We start from the raw sequence: 16,639 nt of genomic DNA on the forward strand, positions 1-16,639 counted from the left end.
TGGTAAAGGTCCCGAGGTGGAAGTCAGAAGAGCGACTTCAAGAAAAAAAAAAATACATTCCGGAATCCTTTTGGTGTAAAACATGAGTCAAGTACATCCGTCAATGTGTTGTCTGCAGATCTCAACACGAGGCTTCGTATTTTATAATACTACAAGAGGGGAGTTACCGTAGCTGGTCTTCATATAACCGGCCACAGACTGGCCAATAGCGGCTCTGTCTGTTCAATACGTAGAACTACAAAATTAAAGCAATAAACAATACATCTTTTGTAAATATTATACCTTTATACGACAACGTTTAACAGTGGGTTAAAAATAATTTCAATATTTTTTTTAAATCAGAAAATATAAATAAAAATCCAATGATCAATTTTGTATACAAGCGTCACACCCTTCTCTCTCTCACTCACTGACGCACATGTTAAACACACCTTAAAAGTATGTTTTTGTTTTGAGTAAAGAAGGGAACAAAATAAGTGGTACTAAAAGGCACTTGAGTACAATATTTGAGTGTAAAGCTGAATTGTTTCTTTATCACCAAACCCATTAAAACATGAATCTTCAAATGACAATTGATATGTGTCCAAAGTACTGTCGGGATATCTGGTTAGTTAGAGACATTTTTCAGAAAACATCAACAACAATTATCTGTAGAGAATATTATCAGGGGAAGAATTAGATAATAATTGGTTAATTTCTAACCTCCAGTGGAGAGTCTGGTTCATCCAGGATGCTCTTTTCACTCTGTATTCGCTGCATGGTCCCTGTAGAACTGGGGTCCATTATCAGAACGTTCTGACTACCAGCGTTGCCGAACTTACAGTCACTCTTTCTGGAGTCAGTGGTCCTGCACACTTCGTAATTGTACACGTGCTGGAGAGTCCCTGTCCCCAAAGTGTCTGAGTTACGTGGTGGATAATATGGAATCACCGGGAGATTGGAATGATACAGGATACGAGACTGTCTCCATCTGTAGATTTTCACAGATATGATCACCACTAAACACGTGATGAAGAGAAATGAAACTACAGCCAAAGCCAAGACTAAGTAAAAAGTCAGGTTGTCATTGTACTCCTTGTCGTGTGTAAAGTCAGTGAACTCCGAGAGCACTTCAGGGAAGCTGTCTGCCACCGCCACGTTAACAATGACTGTAGCTGAACGAGAGGGCTGTCCGTTGTCCTCCACTATAACAGTCAGTCTTTGTTTCACAACATCTTTATCAGTGACTTGGCGGATAGTTCTTATTTCTCCATTCTGTAAGCCCACTTCAAACAGTGCCCTGTCTGTGGCTTTCTGTAGTTTATAGGAGAGCCAGGCATTCTGTCCAGAGTCCACATCAACAGCCACCACTTTTGTGACCAGATAGCCCACATCTGCTGAACGAGGCACCATTTCAGCCACCAGAGAACCACCAGTCTGGACTGGATACAGAACCTGAGGGGCGTTGTCATTGTGGTCCGAGATCAGTATTTTCACACTCACATTACTACTGAGGGGAGGAGAGCCTCCGTCTTGAGCTTTAACACAGAACTTGAAATCTTTGATCTGCTCATAGTCAAAAGAGCGGACTGCATGTATAACTCCACTGTCAGCACTAACAGACACATAGGAGGAGACTGGCACGCCGTTTAAAGAGGAGTCCTCCAGTATGTAAGAGACACGAGCGTTCTGGTTCCAGTCTGCGTCTTCTGCTTTGATTGTGAATATAGATTGGCCTGGTGTGTTGTTTTCAACAATGTAGGACTCATATGCAATCGTCTCAAAAACAGGAGCATTGTCATTGACGTCTGAAATAAGTAAGGTTAGATGAATGCTGCTGGAAAGCGAGGGCACTCCTTCATCCGAACAGATCACACTGATGTTGTAATTGGATACCTTTTCTCTGTCCAGGCTGCTTTCTGTCAAAAGGCTATAGAAACTACCGGAAGGGCTTTTTATCAAAAATGGTATATTTTCATTAATAATACATTCAACGTGGCCATTTCTTTCAGAATCGGGATCGTGTACACTCAGCATAGCTATAACTGTATTTGCAGGGGAGTCCTCAGGTATTGATTGGGATTTAGAAATTACTTTAATGATAGGGTGATTGTCGTTTATGTCAGTTATATCCACAATCACTTTACTTGAATCCGACAGACCTCCTCGATCAGTGGCCTCTATATCAATCTGATAGTGTTTTGCCTTTTCATAATCAATGGGCCCATCTAATATAATGTCTCCCTCTTCTGTTACCTTGAAAAGCTTTGCCACGGTATCCATGCTATTCCCGATGACGTATGTTACCTCCCCATTGGTATCTTTGTCTGCATCAGATGCACTCACTTTCGTTACAAGGGTTCCTTTAACGGAATTCTCTTTGAGGTTTGCCTTGTAAACGGAATGAGTAAAAACCGGAGCGTTGTCGTTGGCATCCAGGACGGTGATATAAATCTGCATTGTGCCAGACATTTGTGGTTCCCCACCGTCTACAGCCGTTAAAATCAAAGAGATCGCCTCTTGTTTCTCTCTGTCAAGAGTTTTTTGTAAAATCATTTCTACTTTCTTACTTCCATCGACTTGACCATGTAATTTAAGAACGAAATTGTCACTAGGCTTCAATGTATAGCTTTGAAGACCATTACGTCCTATATCCAGGTCGATTGCTTTTTCTAACATGAATTTAGATCCAACCACTGCTGATTCGCTTATTTCAAATCGTCTTTCAGCCTTCTGAAATACAGGAGCGTTGTCATTAATATCTGTGATCTCAACCATAATTTGAAATAATTCCATCGGGTTTTCAAGAGTAATCTGAAAATGTAAAGCACACGGGGCTTTCTTTTCACAAAGCGCCTCTCTGTCTATTTTTTCCTTGATAATGAGGACTCCCTTTTCTTTACTGAGCTCGATATATTCGGTGCTGTCTCCTGTATAAATGCGGGCATTGCCAGATTTTAGTCTCTTTACCTCTGTTCCTAAATCCTGAGCGATATTTCCAACTAATGATCCTTTCGCCATTTCTTCAGGAATCGAGTAACTAACCTGACCAGAAACCGAACCAAAAGAGAGGACGGAGATGAACAGCAGTAGGCCTCCTGGCACTCTCATTGTTCTATCCGACATTTTTGTATCTCCAACGCGAGCGTCGTCCTCGATAACGGTTAAAATCCCATTGGTTTTGAATTAAAAGGAACCCCAAAATGAAAACAAATTGTTAAACGGTCCAGTACAAAATATCGCTGCTAAATTTGACCGTGCGTAGAGAATGCCGCGTCGTGGAAAGAGCCGACAACGTCTTTCTGCTACAAGGACAGGGTTATATAGGGTTGTTCTGCTTCAAATTTGTTCAATAACTATCACAAACAGGCCAACAGCGGCCCGTTGAGCTCAGCAAGAGAAACTACATCATTAATGTATAATCTTACCATCGTATATATTTATGTAGACACAATCTGGTCGGAGCTCTAAACCAAAGATTATGGAACACCAGAATTGAAAGACACATTTTTTTTATATTCTTATAATTAACAAGCGGAAACAAAAACACATTACTTAACTATTTGTTCAATGTCAACGTAAAGTTAAATTGGGATAAATGTAGAATGATGAATACAGACAGAGTCTGAGTAGGGGAATGAGTTAGCCAGAGTGAAGACTCCTAGTTACCACTGGCCATGGTGCTGAAATGCAGTTGACAGAAAGCAGAAATCTTCCACGCAGATTAAGCATTTTAACAAAAGAGCCTCTGTTAAAGGAGGTATGCAAATTAGTGTTTTTGGAATGTTGCTTTTGTCGGTACTATGGATTGAGCAGTGGATACAGTCTTGCAGAAGACTACTTTAACAGCTGAACCGCTCACATATACAGCATGTTACAGTCGGTGAAGGATTTTGATTTAAAAAATTCATCTCCAGTATACTGTAGCTGAGCTCAATTCAACATAATTCAATAAACACAATGTTCATTGTCTTTATAACAAAGTGAAATAGTACCTTCTTCGTCCCCTAATAAATTCTGGAAATTGCAGCCGATTGGAATATACATATATGTTTAAGAATGTAACATTTACACAGCTATTTGTCTGTTTCAGAAAAATGGAACATGCATACCTAATCCAATAAAATCAACAAACCTAAAAAAGTCAGCATCATTAAGCCACACAATACTGAATTACTTCTATTCGGTAAAAAAGTTCAAGAAACGTAATTTGAGAAAAATAAGAAGAATACAAAAAGGCATAATCATACTTTTCTAACCTCAAGTGGAGAGTCTGGTTCATCCAGGATGCTCTTTTCACTCTGTATTCGCTGCATGGTCCCTGTAGAACTGGGGTCCATTATCAGAACGTTCTGACTACCAGCGTTGCCAACCTTACAGTCACTCTTTCTGGAGTCAGTGGTCCTGCACACCTCATAATTGTACACGTGCTGGAGAGTCCCTGTCCCCAAAGTGTCTGAGTAACGTGGTGGATAATATGGAATCACCGGGAGATTGGAATGATACAGGATACGAGACTGTCTCCATCTGTAGATTTTCACCGATATGATTACCACTAAACACGTGATGAAGAGAAAGGAAACTACAGCCAAAGCCAAGACTAAGTAAAAAGTCAGGTCGTCATTGTACTCCTTGTCGTGTGTAAAGTCAGTGAACTCCGAGAGCACTTCAGGGAAGCTGTCCGCCACCGCCACGTTAACAATGACTGTAGCTGAACGAGAGGGCTGTCCGTTGTCCTCCACTATAACAGTCAGTCTTTGTTTCACAGCATCTTTATCAGTGACTTGGCGAATAGTTCTTATTTCTCCATTCTGTAAGCCCACTTCAAACAGCGCCCTGTCTGTGGCTTTCTGTAGTTTATAGGAAAGCCAGGCATTCTGTCCAGAGTCCAGATCAACAGCCACCACTTTAGTAACCAGATAGCCCACATCTGATGAACGAGGCACCATTTCAGCCATCAGAGAACCACCAGTCTGGACTGGATACAGAACCTGAGGGGCGTTATCGTTCTGGTCCTGGATCAGTATTTTCACACTTACGTTACTACTGAGGGGAGGAGAGCCTCCATCTTGAGCTTTAACACGGAACTGAAAATCTTTAATCTGCTCAAAATCAAAAGAGCGGACTGCATGTATGACTCCACTGTCAGCACTAACAGAAACGTAAGAGGAGACGGGCACACCGTTAATAGAGGAGTCTTCCAGTATGTAAGACACGCGGGCATTTTGGTTCCAGTCCGCATCAATGGCTTTAATCATCAATACTGAAATACCCGGCGGGTTGTTTTCTGCAACATTTGCCTCATATGAGGTCTTCTCAAACAGGGGCTGGTTATCATTCACGTCCGTAATCTGAAGTGCGAGAGTGATACTGCTGGATAGCGAGGGCACGCCCTTATCCGCACACGTGACACTCACGTTATAATGAGAAGCGACCTCCCGGTCCAACGCCACGTCCGTAACTAGACTATAAAACCCATTTAATGTAGACTGTATTTTAAACGGGATGCTACTTATCATACTGCACTCTACCTCACCATTCTCTGCAGAATCCGGATCACTGACGCTCAGCATGGCGATCACGGTGTCTGGAGAAGAGTCCTCTATTATATTTTCTGATTTAGAGAGAACGTTGATCAGAGGTCTGTTGTCGTTCACATCAATGACGTCAACTATGATCTTGCTGGAATCGGAAAGACCGCCTTTGTCTATTGCTTCTATATCTACCTGATAGTGTTTATTCTTTTCGTAGTCTATGTTACCGACTAGAGTAACCTCCCCGCTTGTTTGATCAATCTTGAATAATTCAGAAAAGCGACGCTTGCTATTGGTTATTGCAAATGATATTTCTCCGTTAGAGCCTTTGTCTTTGTCAGATGCGCTTACTGTCATTACACTTGTTCCTTTCGGTGAATTCTCCGTTAAGGTCGCCTTGTACACCGGCTTTGTGAAGTGTGGAGAATTATCATTTGCATCCAACACAGTGACGTGTATCTGCATTGTCCCTGACATTTGTGGCTCTCCTCCGTCGAAGGCAGACAACAGCAGCGATATTTGTTCGCTATTCTCCCGATCTATAGGCTTCCGTAAAATCATTTCTACCTTTTTACTTCCATCGATTTGTTTTTCTAATTTTAAAACGAAATTATCTGTCGGTGTAATAGAGTAACTTTGAAGGCCATTTAAACCAATATCCAAATCAATTGCTTCCACTAAAACGAATTTAGATCCAACGACTGCAGACTCACTGATTTCAAAATGTTTCTCGTTTGATGCAAAGCTGGGAGCGTTGTCGTTAATGTCTACGATTTCCACAGCTATACGAAACAACTCCATCGGATTTTCTAATATCATTTGAAAATGTAACGCGCACGGCGTCTTCTCGCCACAGAGAGCCTCTCGGTCTATTCTGTCTCTGATGACAAGCGCTCCTCTTTCTTTATTCAGCTCAATGTACGCTACGCCGTCCGCAGAATGAATCCGTGCCTTCCCATATAGCAGCCTTTTTAATTCCAACCCTATATCTTGAGCTACATTTCCAACCAGAGAGCCTACTTTCATTTCCTCAGGAATAGAGTAACTGACTTGCCCGGCCGCAGTACTGAATGAAAGCAACGCGATGAAGAACAGTAGGCCCACTTGCCCCCGCATTGTTTTATCTGGCTGTTCTTTCAGATCCATTTGAACAAAATGTACTCCAAATGGTAAAGGTCCCAAAGTGGAACTCAGAAAAGCGACTTCAAGAAAAAACGAAATTACATCCAATCCGTCGAAGTATTGTCTGCAGATCTCAATGCGATGCTTCGTATTTTATAATATTACAAGAGGGGAGTTACCGTAGCTGGTCTTCATAGAACCGGCCACGCACTGGCCAATAGCGGCCCTGTCTGTTCATACGTAGAACTACAACATCCAAGTAATAAGAAATATTGTTTTGTTTCTGTAAAATAGTATGCCTGCATCGGAAAACATTTAACACTGGTTTTAAATGGTTTTAAAAAAATAATATGAAACAGATTATATAAATAATGAGGAGAGCCAATGAGTAATTGGCTTTGAACAAGCGACACACACAGTTACTAAATAATGATACTACCTAAAGATACCTTGAGTTTAAAGCTAAATTGTTTCATTGTCAACCAAAGCCATGAAAACATTTATCTTCAAATGAAAAGTGGTCTTTGTCTAATGTAATGTAGGGACACCTGATCAGTTGTAGCCATTTTCAAGCAAACATCAGCAACAATTATTTGAACAGAACATTATTAAGGGAATAATAAGTTGATAATTGGTTTATTTCTAACCTCAAGTGGAGAGTCTGGTTCGTCCAGGATGCTCTTTTCACTCTGTATTCGCTGCATGGTCCCTGTAGAACTGGGGTCCATTATCAGAACGTTCTGACTACCCGCGTTGCCAAACTTACAGTCACTCTTTCGGGAGTCAGTGGTCCTGCACACTTCGTAATTGTACACGTGCTGGAGAGTCCCTGTCCCCAAAGTGTCTGAGTAACGTGGTGGATAATATGGAATCACCGGGAGATTGGAATGATACAGGATACGAGACTGTCTCCATCTGTAGATTTTCACTGATATGATCACCACTAAACACGTGATGAAGAGAAAGGAAACTACAGCCAAAGCCAAGACCAAGTAAAAAGTCAGGTTGTCATTGTACTCCTTGTCGTGTGTAAAGTCAGTGAACTCCGAGAGCACTTCAGGGAAGCTGTCCGCCACCGCCACGTTAACAATGACTGTAGCTGAACGAGAGGGCTGTCCGTTGTCCTCCACTATAACAGTCAGTCTTTGTTTCACAGCATCTTTATCAGTGACTTGGCGTATAGTTCTTATTTCTCCATTCTGTAAGCCCACTTCAAACAGCGCCCTGTCTGTGGCTTTCTGTAGTTTATAGGAGAGCCAGGCATTCTGTCCAGAGTCCACATCAACAGCCACCACTTTAGTGACCAGATAGCCCACATCTGCTGAACGAGGCACCATTTCAGCCACCAGAGAACCACCAGTCTGGACTGGATACAAAACCTGAGGGGCGTTGTCGTTCTGGTCCTGGATCAGTATTTTCACAGTCACGTTACTACTGAGGGGAGGAGAGCCTCCATCTTGAGCTTTAATACAAAACTGGAAATCTTTAATATGCTCATAGTCAAAAGAGCGGACTGCATGTATAACTCCACTGTCAGCACTAACAGACACGTAAGAGGATACGGGCACGCCGTTTAAAGAGGAGTCCTCTAGTATATAAGAGACACGAGCGTTCTGGTTCCAGTCTGCGTCTTCTGCTTTGATTGTGAATATAGATTGGCCTGGTGTGTTGTTTTCAACAATGTATGCCTCAAACGCACTTTTATCAAATACAGGAGCATTATCATTGACGTCTGAAATAAGTAAGGTTAGATTTACGCGGCTGGAAAGCGATGGCACTCCTTCATCTGAACAGATAACACTGATATTGTAATTAGACGCCTTTTCCCTGTCCAAGTTGCTTTCTGTTATAAGGCTATAGAAACTGCCAGATGTGCTTTTAATTGAAAAAGGTATATTTTCATTAATCAAGCATGCAATGCGACCATTGCTTTCAGAATCAGGGTCGTGTACACTCAGCATGGCTATAACTGTATTTGCAGGGGAATCCTCAGGTATGGATTGGGATTTAGAAATTACTTTAATGATCGGGTGATTGTCGTTTATGTCAGTTATATCCACAATCACTTTACTTGAATCTGACAAACCTCCTCGATCAATTGCCTCTATATCAATCTGATAATGTTTAGCCTTTTCATAATCGATGGGCCCGTCCAAGATAATGTCACCCTCTTTCGACATTTTAAAAAGCTTCGCCACATTATCCATTCTATTCCCGATGACGTATGTTACCTCCCCATTGGTATCTGTATCTGCATCAGATGCACTCACTTTCGTTACAAGGGTTCCTTTAACGGAATTTTCCTTGAGGTTTGCCTTGTAAACGGAATGAGTAAATACCGGAGCGTTGTCATTCACATCCAGGACGGTGATATAAATCTGCATTATCCCAGACGTTTGTGGCTCACCACCGTCTACAGCCGTTAAAATCAAAGAGATCGCCTCTTGTCTCTCTCGGTCAAGAGGTTTTTGTAAAATCATTTCTACTTTCTTACTTCCATCGACTTGACCATGTAATCTAAGAACGAAATTGTCACTAGGCTTTAATGCATAGCTGTGAAGACCATTACGTCCTATATCTAGGTCGATTGCTTTTTCTAACATGAATTTAGAACCAACCACCGCTGATTCGCTGATTTCAAATTGTTTTTCCTGCGTCGGAAATATAGGAGCGTTGTCATTAATATCTGTAATCTCAACAATAATTGGATATAATTCCATTGGGCTTTCTAGAGTAATCTGAAAATGTAAAGCACACGGGGCTTTCTGTTCACAAAGCGCCTCTCTGTCTATTTTTTCCTTGATAACGAGGACTCCCCTTTCTTTATTTAACTCCATATATTCGGCGCTGTCTCCTGTATAGATGCGGGCATTGCCAGATTTTAGTCTCTTTATGTCTATTCCTAAATCCTGAGCGATATTCCCAACTAATGAGCCTTTCGCCATTTCTTCAGGAATCGTATAACTGACCTGACCAGAAACCGAACCGAAAGAGAGGACGGAGATGAACAGCAGTAGGGCTCCTGGCACTCTCATTGTTCTATCCGACATTTCTGTATCTCCAACGTGAGCGTCGTCCTCGATTCCGGTTAAAATCCCATTGGTTTTGAATCAAAAGGCAACCCAAAATGAAAAATAGTTAGACGGTCCAGTACAAAATATCCTACGTCATATGTCCGTGCGTAGAGAATGCGGTATCGTGGAAAGAGCAGACGACGTCTTTCTGCTATAAAGACAGGCTTACACGGGGTTTTTCTGCTTCGAATTGTTCATTTACTACAACAAACAGGCCAACAGCGGCCCGTTGAGCTCAGAAAGAGAAACTACATCATTAATGAATCTTACCATCATATACATTTGTGTAGACACAAACTGTTAGTAGCTCAAAACAAAAGGTTATGGACACCATAATTGAAATAAATTATCTTTTTACATTCTTAAAATAATCAAGCAGAAACAAACCACAGATTACTTAACTATTTGTTAAATGTCGACGTTAAAGATAAATTGAGATACATGTAGAATGATGAAGACATAAAGAGTCTTAGTGAGAGAATTGGTAAGCCAGTGTGAAGACTCCTAGCTCCCACTGTCCATGGTGCTGAAATGCAGTTGCCATGGAATGCAGCAATGTTCCACGCACCTGAAGCTAACAAAAGAGCGTATTTTGAAAAGGGTTTTAAGTGGCCTTTTCTGGAATGTTGATTTGGTGATACAATTCATTGGACAGTAAATTCAGTAATGTAGTAGACTAATTGAACAACTGAACCATTAGCATGCAAAGCATTTAACAGTCAGTGGGGGATATTGATATCGAAAATGTGTTTGCAGTGTACTGTAGCCAATCTCAGTAAAACAGAATGAAACTGCAATAAATGTTCATTGTGTTCATAGCTAAAGTTAGATTTTGCCTCGTCAGTCAATTAAAAAACCCGGACATTGCAGCAAATTATAAAATGCATCTATGGTTAAGAATGTAATATTCAAAAAGCTATCTGTCAGTTTAATAGAAATGCAACACATATATCTATCCAAGAAGTTCAAGAAACCTCAAAAGTCAGCATCATCAAGCCACACAATACTGAATTACTTCTACTTGGTAAAAATGTTCAAGAAAAGTTATTTGAGAAAAAACAAGAAGAATACAAAATTCAAAATTAGACTTTTCTAACCTCTAGTGGAGAGTCTGGTTCATCCAGGATGCTCTTTTCACTCTGTATTCGCTGCATGGTCCCTGTAGAACTGGGGTCCATTATCAGAACGTTCTGACTACCAGCGTTGCCGAACTTACAGTCACTCTTTCTGGAGTCAGTGGTCCTGCAAACCTCGTAATTGTACACGTGCTGGAGAGTCCCTGTCCCCAAAGTGTCTGAGTAACGTGGTGGATAATATGGAATCACCGGGAGATTGGAATGACACAGGAAACGAGACTGTCTCCATCTGTAGATTTTCACTGATATGATCACCACTAAACACGTGATGAAGAGAAAGGAAACTACAGCCAAAGCCAAGACCAAGTAAAAAGTCAGGTTGTCATTGTACTCCTTGTCATGTGTAAAGTCAGTGAACTCCGAGAGCACTTCAGGGAAGCTGTCCGCCACCGCCACGTTAACAATGACTGTAGCTGAACGAGAGGGCTGTCCGTTGTCCTCCACTATAACAGTCAGTCTTTGTTTCACAGCATCTTTATCAGTGACTTGGCGGATAGTTCTTATTTCTCCATTCTGTAAGCCCACTTCAAACAGCGCCCTGTCTGTAGCTTTCTGTAGTTTATAGGAGAGCCAGGCATTCTGTCCAGAGTCCACATCAACAGCCACCACTTTAGTGACCAGATAGCCCACATCTGCTGAACGAGGCACCATTTCAGCCACCAGAGATCCACCAGTCTGGACTGGATACAGAACCTGAGGGGCGTTGTCGTTCTGGTCCTGGATCAGTATTTTCACACTCACGTTACTACTGAAGGGAGGAGAGCCTCCATCTTGAGCTTTAACACGGAACTGAAAATCTTTAATCTGCTCAAAATCAAAAGAGCGGACTGCATGTATGACTCCACTGTCAGCACTAACAGAAACGTAAGAGGAGACGGGCACACCGTTAATAGAGGAGTCTTCCAGTATGTAAGACACGCGGGCATTTTGGTTCCAGTCCGCATCAATGGCTTTAATCATCAATACTGAAATACCCGGCGGGTTGTTTTCTGCAACATTTGCCTCATATGAGGTCTTCTCAAACAGGGGCTGGTTATCATTGACGTCCGTAATCTGAAGTGCGAGAGTGATACTGCTGGAGAGCGAGGGCACGCCCTTATCCGCACACGTGACACTCACGTTATAATGAGATGCGACCTCCCGGTCCAACGCCACGTCCGTAACTAGACTATAAAACCCATTTAATGTAGACTGTATTTTAAACGGGATGCTACTTATCATACTGCACTCAACCTCACCATTCTCTGCAGAATCCGGATCACTGACGCTCAGCATGGCGATCACGGTGTCTGGAGGAGAGTCCTCTATTATATTTTCTGATTTAGAGAGAACGTTAATCAGAGGTCTGTTGTCGTTTACGTCGATGACGTCAACTATGATCTTGCTGGAATCGGAAAGACCGCCTTTGTCTATTGCCTCTATATCTACCTGATAGTGTTTATTCTTCTCGTAGTCTATGTTACCGACTAGGGTCACCTCCCCGCTTATCTTGTCAATTTGAAATATCTCCGAAAATCGATGTTTACTATTGGATATTGAATAGGATATTTCTCCGTTAGAGCCTTTGTCTTTGTCAGATGCGCTTACTGTCATTACACTTGTTCCTTTCGGTGAATTCTCCGTTAAGGTTGCCTTGTACACCGTCTTTGTGAAGTGTGGAGAATTATCATTCGCATCCAACACAGTGACGTGTATCTGCATTGTCCCTGACATTTGTGGCTCTCCTCCGTCGAAGGCAGACAACAGCAGCGATATTTGTTCGCTATTCTCCCGATCTAAAGGCTTCTGTAAAATCATTTCTACCTTTTTACTTCCATCGATTTGTTTTTCTAATTTTAAAACAAAATTATCTTTCGGGGTAATAGAGTAACTTTGAAGGCCATTTAAACCAATGTCCGCATCAATTGCTTTGTCAAGCACAAACTTAGATCCAACAACTGCAGACTCACTGATTTCAAAATGTTTCTCGTTTGATGCAAAGCTGGGAGCGTTGTCGTTAATGTCTACGATTTCCACAGCTATGCGAATCAACTCCATCGGATTTTCTAATATCAGTTGAAAATGTAACGCGCACGGCGTCGTCTCGCCACAGAGAGCCTCTCGGTCTATTCTGTCTGTGATGACAAGCACTCCTCTTTCCTTATTCAGCTCAATGTACGCTACGCCGTCCGCAGAATGAATCCGTGCCTTCCCAGATACCAGCCTTTTTAATTCCAACCCTATATCTTGAGCTACATTTCCAACCAGAGAGCCTACTTTCATTTCCTCAGGAATAGAGTAACTGACTTGCCCGGCCGCAGTACCGAAGGAAAGCAACGCGATGAAGAACAGAAGGCCCACTTGCCCCCGCATTGTTTTGTCTGGCTGTTCTTTCAGATCCATTTGAACAAAAATGTTCTCCAAATGATAAAGGTCCTATAGTGGATGTCAGAAAAGCAAATAAAATAAAAAATGAATCACATTCCGCAATCCTAGTGGTGTAAAACATGAGCTTGGTACATCCGTCGAAGTATTGTCTGCAGATCTCAACGCAAGGCTTCGTATTTTATAATATCACAAGAGGGGAGTTACCGTAGCTGGTCTTCATTGAACCGGCCACACACTGGCCAATAGCGGCCCTGTCTGTTCAATACGTAGAACTACAAAATCTAAGATATAAAAATATATAGTTTCCGGAAAATAGTAATTCTAAATCGGTTAACACTTTCTGGTTGTAAAACTTAGAAATGGTTGTAAAAAAATAAATATGAAACACAGACTACATAAATAAAGAGGAGTGCCAATGGGCAATTGGTGTTGCACAAGCAACACACATACACACACACACACACACACACACACACACACACACACACACACACACACACACACACACACACACACACACACACACACACACACACACACACAGATGAATGGTAATTGGTAAATGGAATGCATTTATGTAGTGTTTAGTGGCCAGTAGCCACCCAAAGCGCTTTACAATATTGCCTGACATTCACCCATTCATTAACACATTCACACACCGATGGCAGATACTCACTTAATCATAGGTTAAACACACCTAAAAATATTTTTTTTGTTTTGTGTAAAGGGGGGAACACAAACAGTGTTCAGAAAAGGCACTTGCATATTTGAGTGTAAAGATGAATTCTTTCTTTGTCATCCAAATCCATTAAATCATTTATCTTCAAATGGCAAGTGGTATGTGTCCAATGTACTGTAGGGACATCTGGTTAGCTGTAGCCATTTTTAAGTAAACATCAACAACAATTATTTGTACAGAATTATCATGGGAAGAATAAGTTGATAATTGGTTAATTTCTAACCTCCAGTGGAGAGTCTGGTTCATCCAGGATGCTCTTTTCACTCTGTATTCGCTGCATGGTCCCTGTAGAACTGGGGTCCATTATCAGAACGTTCTGACTACCAGCGTTGCCAAACTTACAGTCACTCTTTCTGGAGTCAGTGGTCCTGCACACCTCGTAATTGTACACGTGCTGGAGAGTCCCTGTCCCCAAAGTGTCTGAGTAACGTGGTGGATAATATGGAATCACTGGGAGATTGGAATGATACAGGATACGAGACTGTCTCCATCTGTAGATTTTCACTGATATGATGACCACTAAACACGTGATGAAGAGAAAGGAAACTACAGCCAAAGCCAAGACTAAGTAAAAAGTCAGGTTGTCATTGTACTCCTTGTCGTGTGTAAAGTCAGTGAACTCCGAGAGCACTTCAGGGAAGCTGTCCGCCACCGCCACGTTAACAATGACTGTAGCTGAACGAGAGGGCTGTCCGTTGTCCTCCACTATAACAATCAGTCTTTGTTTCACAACATCTTTATCAGTGACTTGGCGGATAGTTCTTATTTCTCCATTCTGTAAGCCCACTTCAAACAGCGCCCTGTCTGTGGCTTTCTGTAGTTTATAGGAGAGCCAGGCATTCTGTCCAGAGTCCACATCAACAGCCACCACTTTAGTGACCAGATAGCCCACATCTGCTGAACGAGGCACCATTTCAGCCACCAGAGAACCACCAGTCTGGACTGGATACAGAACCTGAGGGGCGTTGTCGTTCTGGTCCTGGATCAGTATTTTTACACTCAAGTTACTACTGAGGGGAGGAGAGCCTCCATCTTGAGCTTTAATACAAAACCGGAAATGTTTAATCTGCTCGTAGTCAAAAGAGCGGACTGCGTGTATAACTCCACTGTCAGCACTAACAGACACGTAAGAGGATACGGGCACGCCGTTTAAAGAGGAGTCCTCTAGTATATAAGAGACACGGGCGTTCTCGTTCCAATCTGCGTCTTCTGCTTTAATTGTGAATATAGATTGGCCTGGTGTGTTGTTTTCAACAATGTACGACTCGTATGCACTTTTTTCAAAAACAGGAGCATTGTCATTGACGTCTGAAATAAGTAAGTGTAGATCGACGCTGCTGGAAAGCGAGGGCACTCCCTCATCTGAACAGATAACACTGATATTGTAATTAGACGCCTTTTCTCTGTCCAGGCCGCTTTCTGTAAAAAGGCTATAGAAACTACCAGATTTGATTTTAATCGAAAACGGTATATTTTCATTAATAATGCATACAATTTGACCATTGCTTTCAGAATCAGGATCGTGTACACTTAGCATAGCTATTACTGTATTTGCAGGGGAATCCTCGGTTATTGATTGTGATTTGGAAATTACATTAATGATAGGGCTATTGTCATTTATATCAGTTATATCCACAATCACTTTACTTGAATCTGATAGTCCGCCTCGATCAGTTGCCTCTATATCAATCTGATAATGTTTAGCCTTTTCATAATCAATTGGCCCATCCAAGATAATGTCACCCTCTTCTGTTACCTTGAAAAGTTTTGCCACGGTATCCATGCTATTCCCGATGACGTATGTTACCTCTCCATTGGTATCTTTGTCTGCATCATATGCACTCACTTTCGTTACAAGGGTTCCTTTAACGGAATTCTCTTTGAGGTTTGCCTTGTAAACGGAATGAGTAAAAACCGGAGCGTTGTCATTCACATCCAGGACGGTGATGTAAATCTGCATTGTGCCAGACATTTGCGGCTCGCCCCCGTCTACAGCCGTTAAAATCAAAGAGATCGCCTCTTGTCTCTCTCGGTCAAGAGGTTTTTGTAATATCATTTCTACTTTCTTACTTCCATCGACTTGACCATGTAATTTAAGAACGAAATTGTCACTAGGCTTCAATGTATAGCTTTGAAGACCATTACGTCCTATATCCAGGTCGATTGCTTTTTCTAACATGAATTTAGAACCAACAACCGCTGATTCGCTTATTTCAAATCGTCTTTCGGCCTTCTGAAATACAGGAGCGTTATCATTAATATCTGTGATCTCAACCATAATGGGGAATAATTCCATAGGATTTTCTAGAGTAATCTGAAAATGTAAAGCACACGGGGCTTTCTGTTCACAAAGCGCCTCTCTGTCTATTTTTTCCTTGATAACGAGGACTCCCCTTTCTTTATTCAACTCGATATATTCAGCGCTTTTTCCGGTGTAGATTCGAGCTTGGCCTGATTTTAGTCTCTTTACGTCTATTCCTAAATCCTGAGCTATATTTCCAACATATGATCCCTTCGCCATTTCTTCAGGAATCGAGTAACTGACCTGACCAGAAACCGAACCGAAAAAGAGGACGGAGATGAACAGCAGTAGGCCTTCTTGCACTCTCATTGTTCTCTCCGACATTTCTGTATCTCCAACGCGAGCGTCTTTCTCGATAAGCGTTACAATCCCATTGGTTTTGAATA

At 41.8% G+C, this 16,639-nt stretch overlaps 4 protein-coding genes across 6 annotated transcripts in view; all 4 read right to left on the bottom strand.

The window, feature by feature from the left end:
* LOC307081264 (protocadherin gamma-C5-like) overlaps positions 1-13,253 on the bottom strand; it is a gene marked incomplete at its 5' end in the record, with an annotated part of 103,441 nt that extends 90,188 nt beyond the window's left edge. The window contains one exon of one of the 3 annotated variants that reach the window (XM_079744373.1): positions 10,807-13,253. In XM_079744373.1, coding sequence (XP_079600499.1) covers positions 10,807-13,227 — 2,421 coding nt within the window. Of the gene's footprint in view, positions 1-702; positions 3,106-10,806 lie in introns of those variants that run through there. The other 2 variants (XM_079744372.1, XM_079744370.1) reach the window with 2 other exon arrangements.
* Positions 4,224-6,693, bottom strand: LOC307081287 (protocadherin gamma-A4-like; the record flags this gene model as incomplete). Its single annotated transcript, XM_079744399.1, has 1 exon — positions 4,224-6,693. The coding sequence occupies exon 1, from the start codon at positions 6,657-6,659 to the stop codon at positions 4,224-4,226; it is 2,436 nt and encodes an 811-aa protein (XP_079600525.1). The 5' UTR covers positions 6,660-6,693.
* On the bottom strand, positions 7,244-9,685 carry LOC307081531 (protocadherin gamma-A1-like; the record flags this gene model as incomplete). Its single annotated transcript, XM_079744785.1, has 1 exon — positions 7,244-9,685. One exon carries the CDS (start codon positions 9,683-9,685, stop codon positions 7,244-7,246), a length of 2,442 nt encoding a protein of 813 aa, XP_079600911.1.
* Positions 13,254-14,162: 909 nt separating the features above from the next.
* Positions 14,163-16,577, bottom strand: LOC307081275 (protocadherin gamma-A1-like; the record flags this gene model as incomplete). Its single annotated transcript, XM_079744387.1, has 1 exon — positions 14,163-16,577. The coding sequence occupies one exon, from the start codon at positions 16,575-16,577 to the stop codon at positions 14,163-14,165; it is 2,415 nt and encodes an 804-aa protein (XP_079600513.1).
* Positions 16,578-16,639: the final 62 nt, after the last annotated feature.

The sequence above is a fragment of the Pollachius pollachius genome (genome assembly GCF_949987615.1).
Source record: "Pollachius pollachius genome assembly, chromosome: 10".
NCBI classification, from domain to species: Eukaryota; Metazoa; Chordata; class Actinopteri; order Gadiformes; family Gadidae; genus Pollachius; species Pollachius pollachius.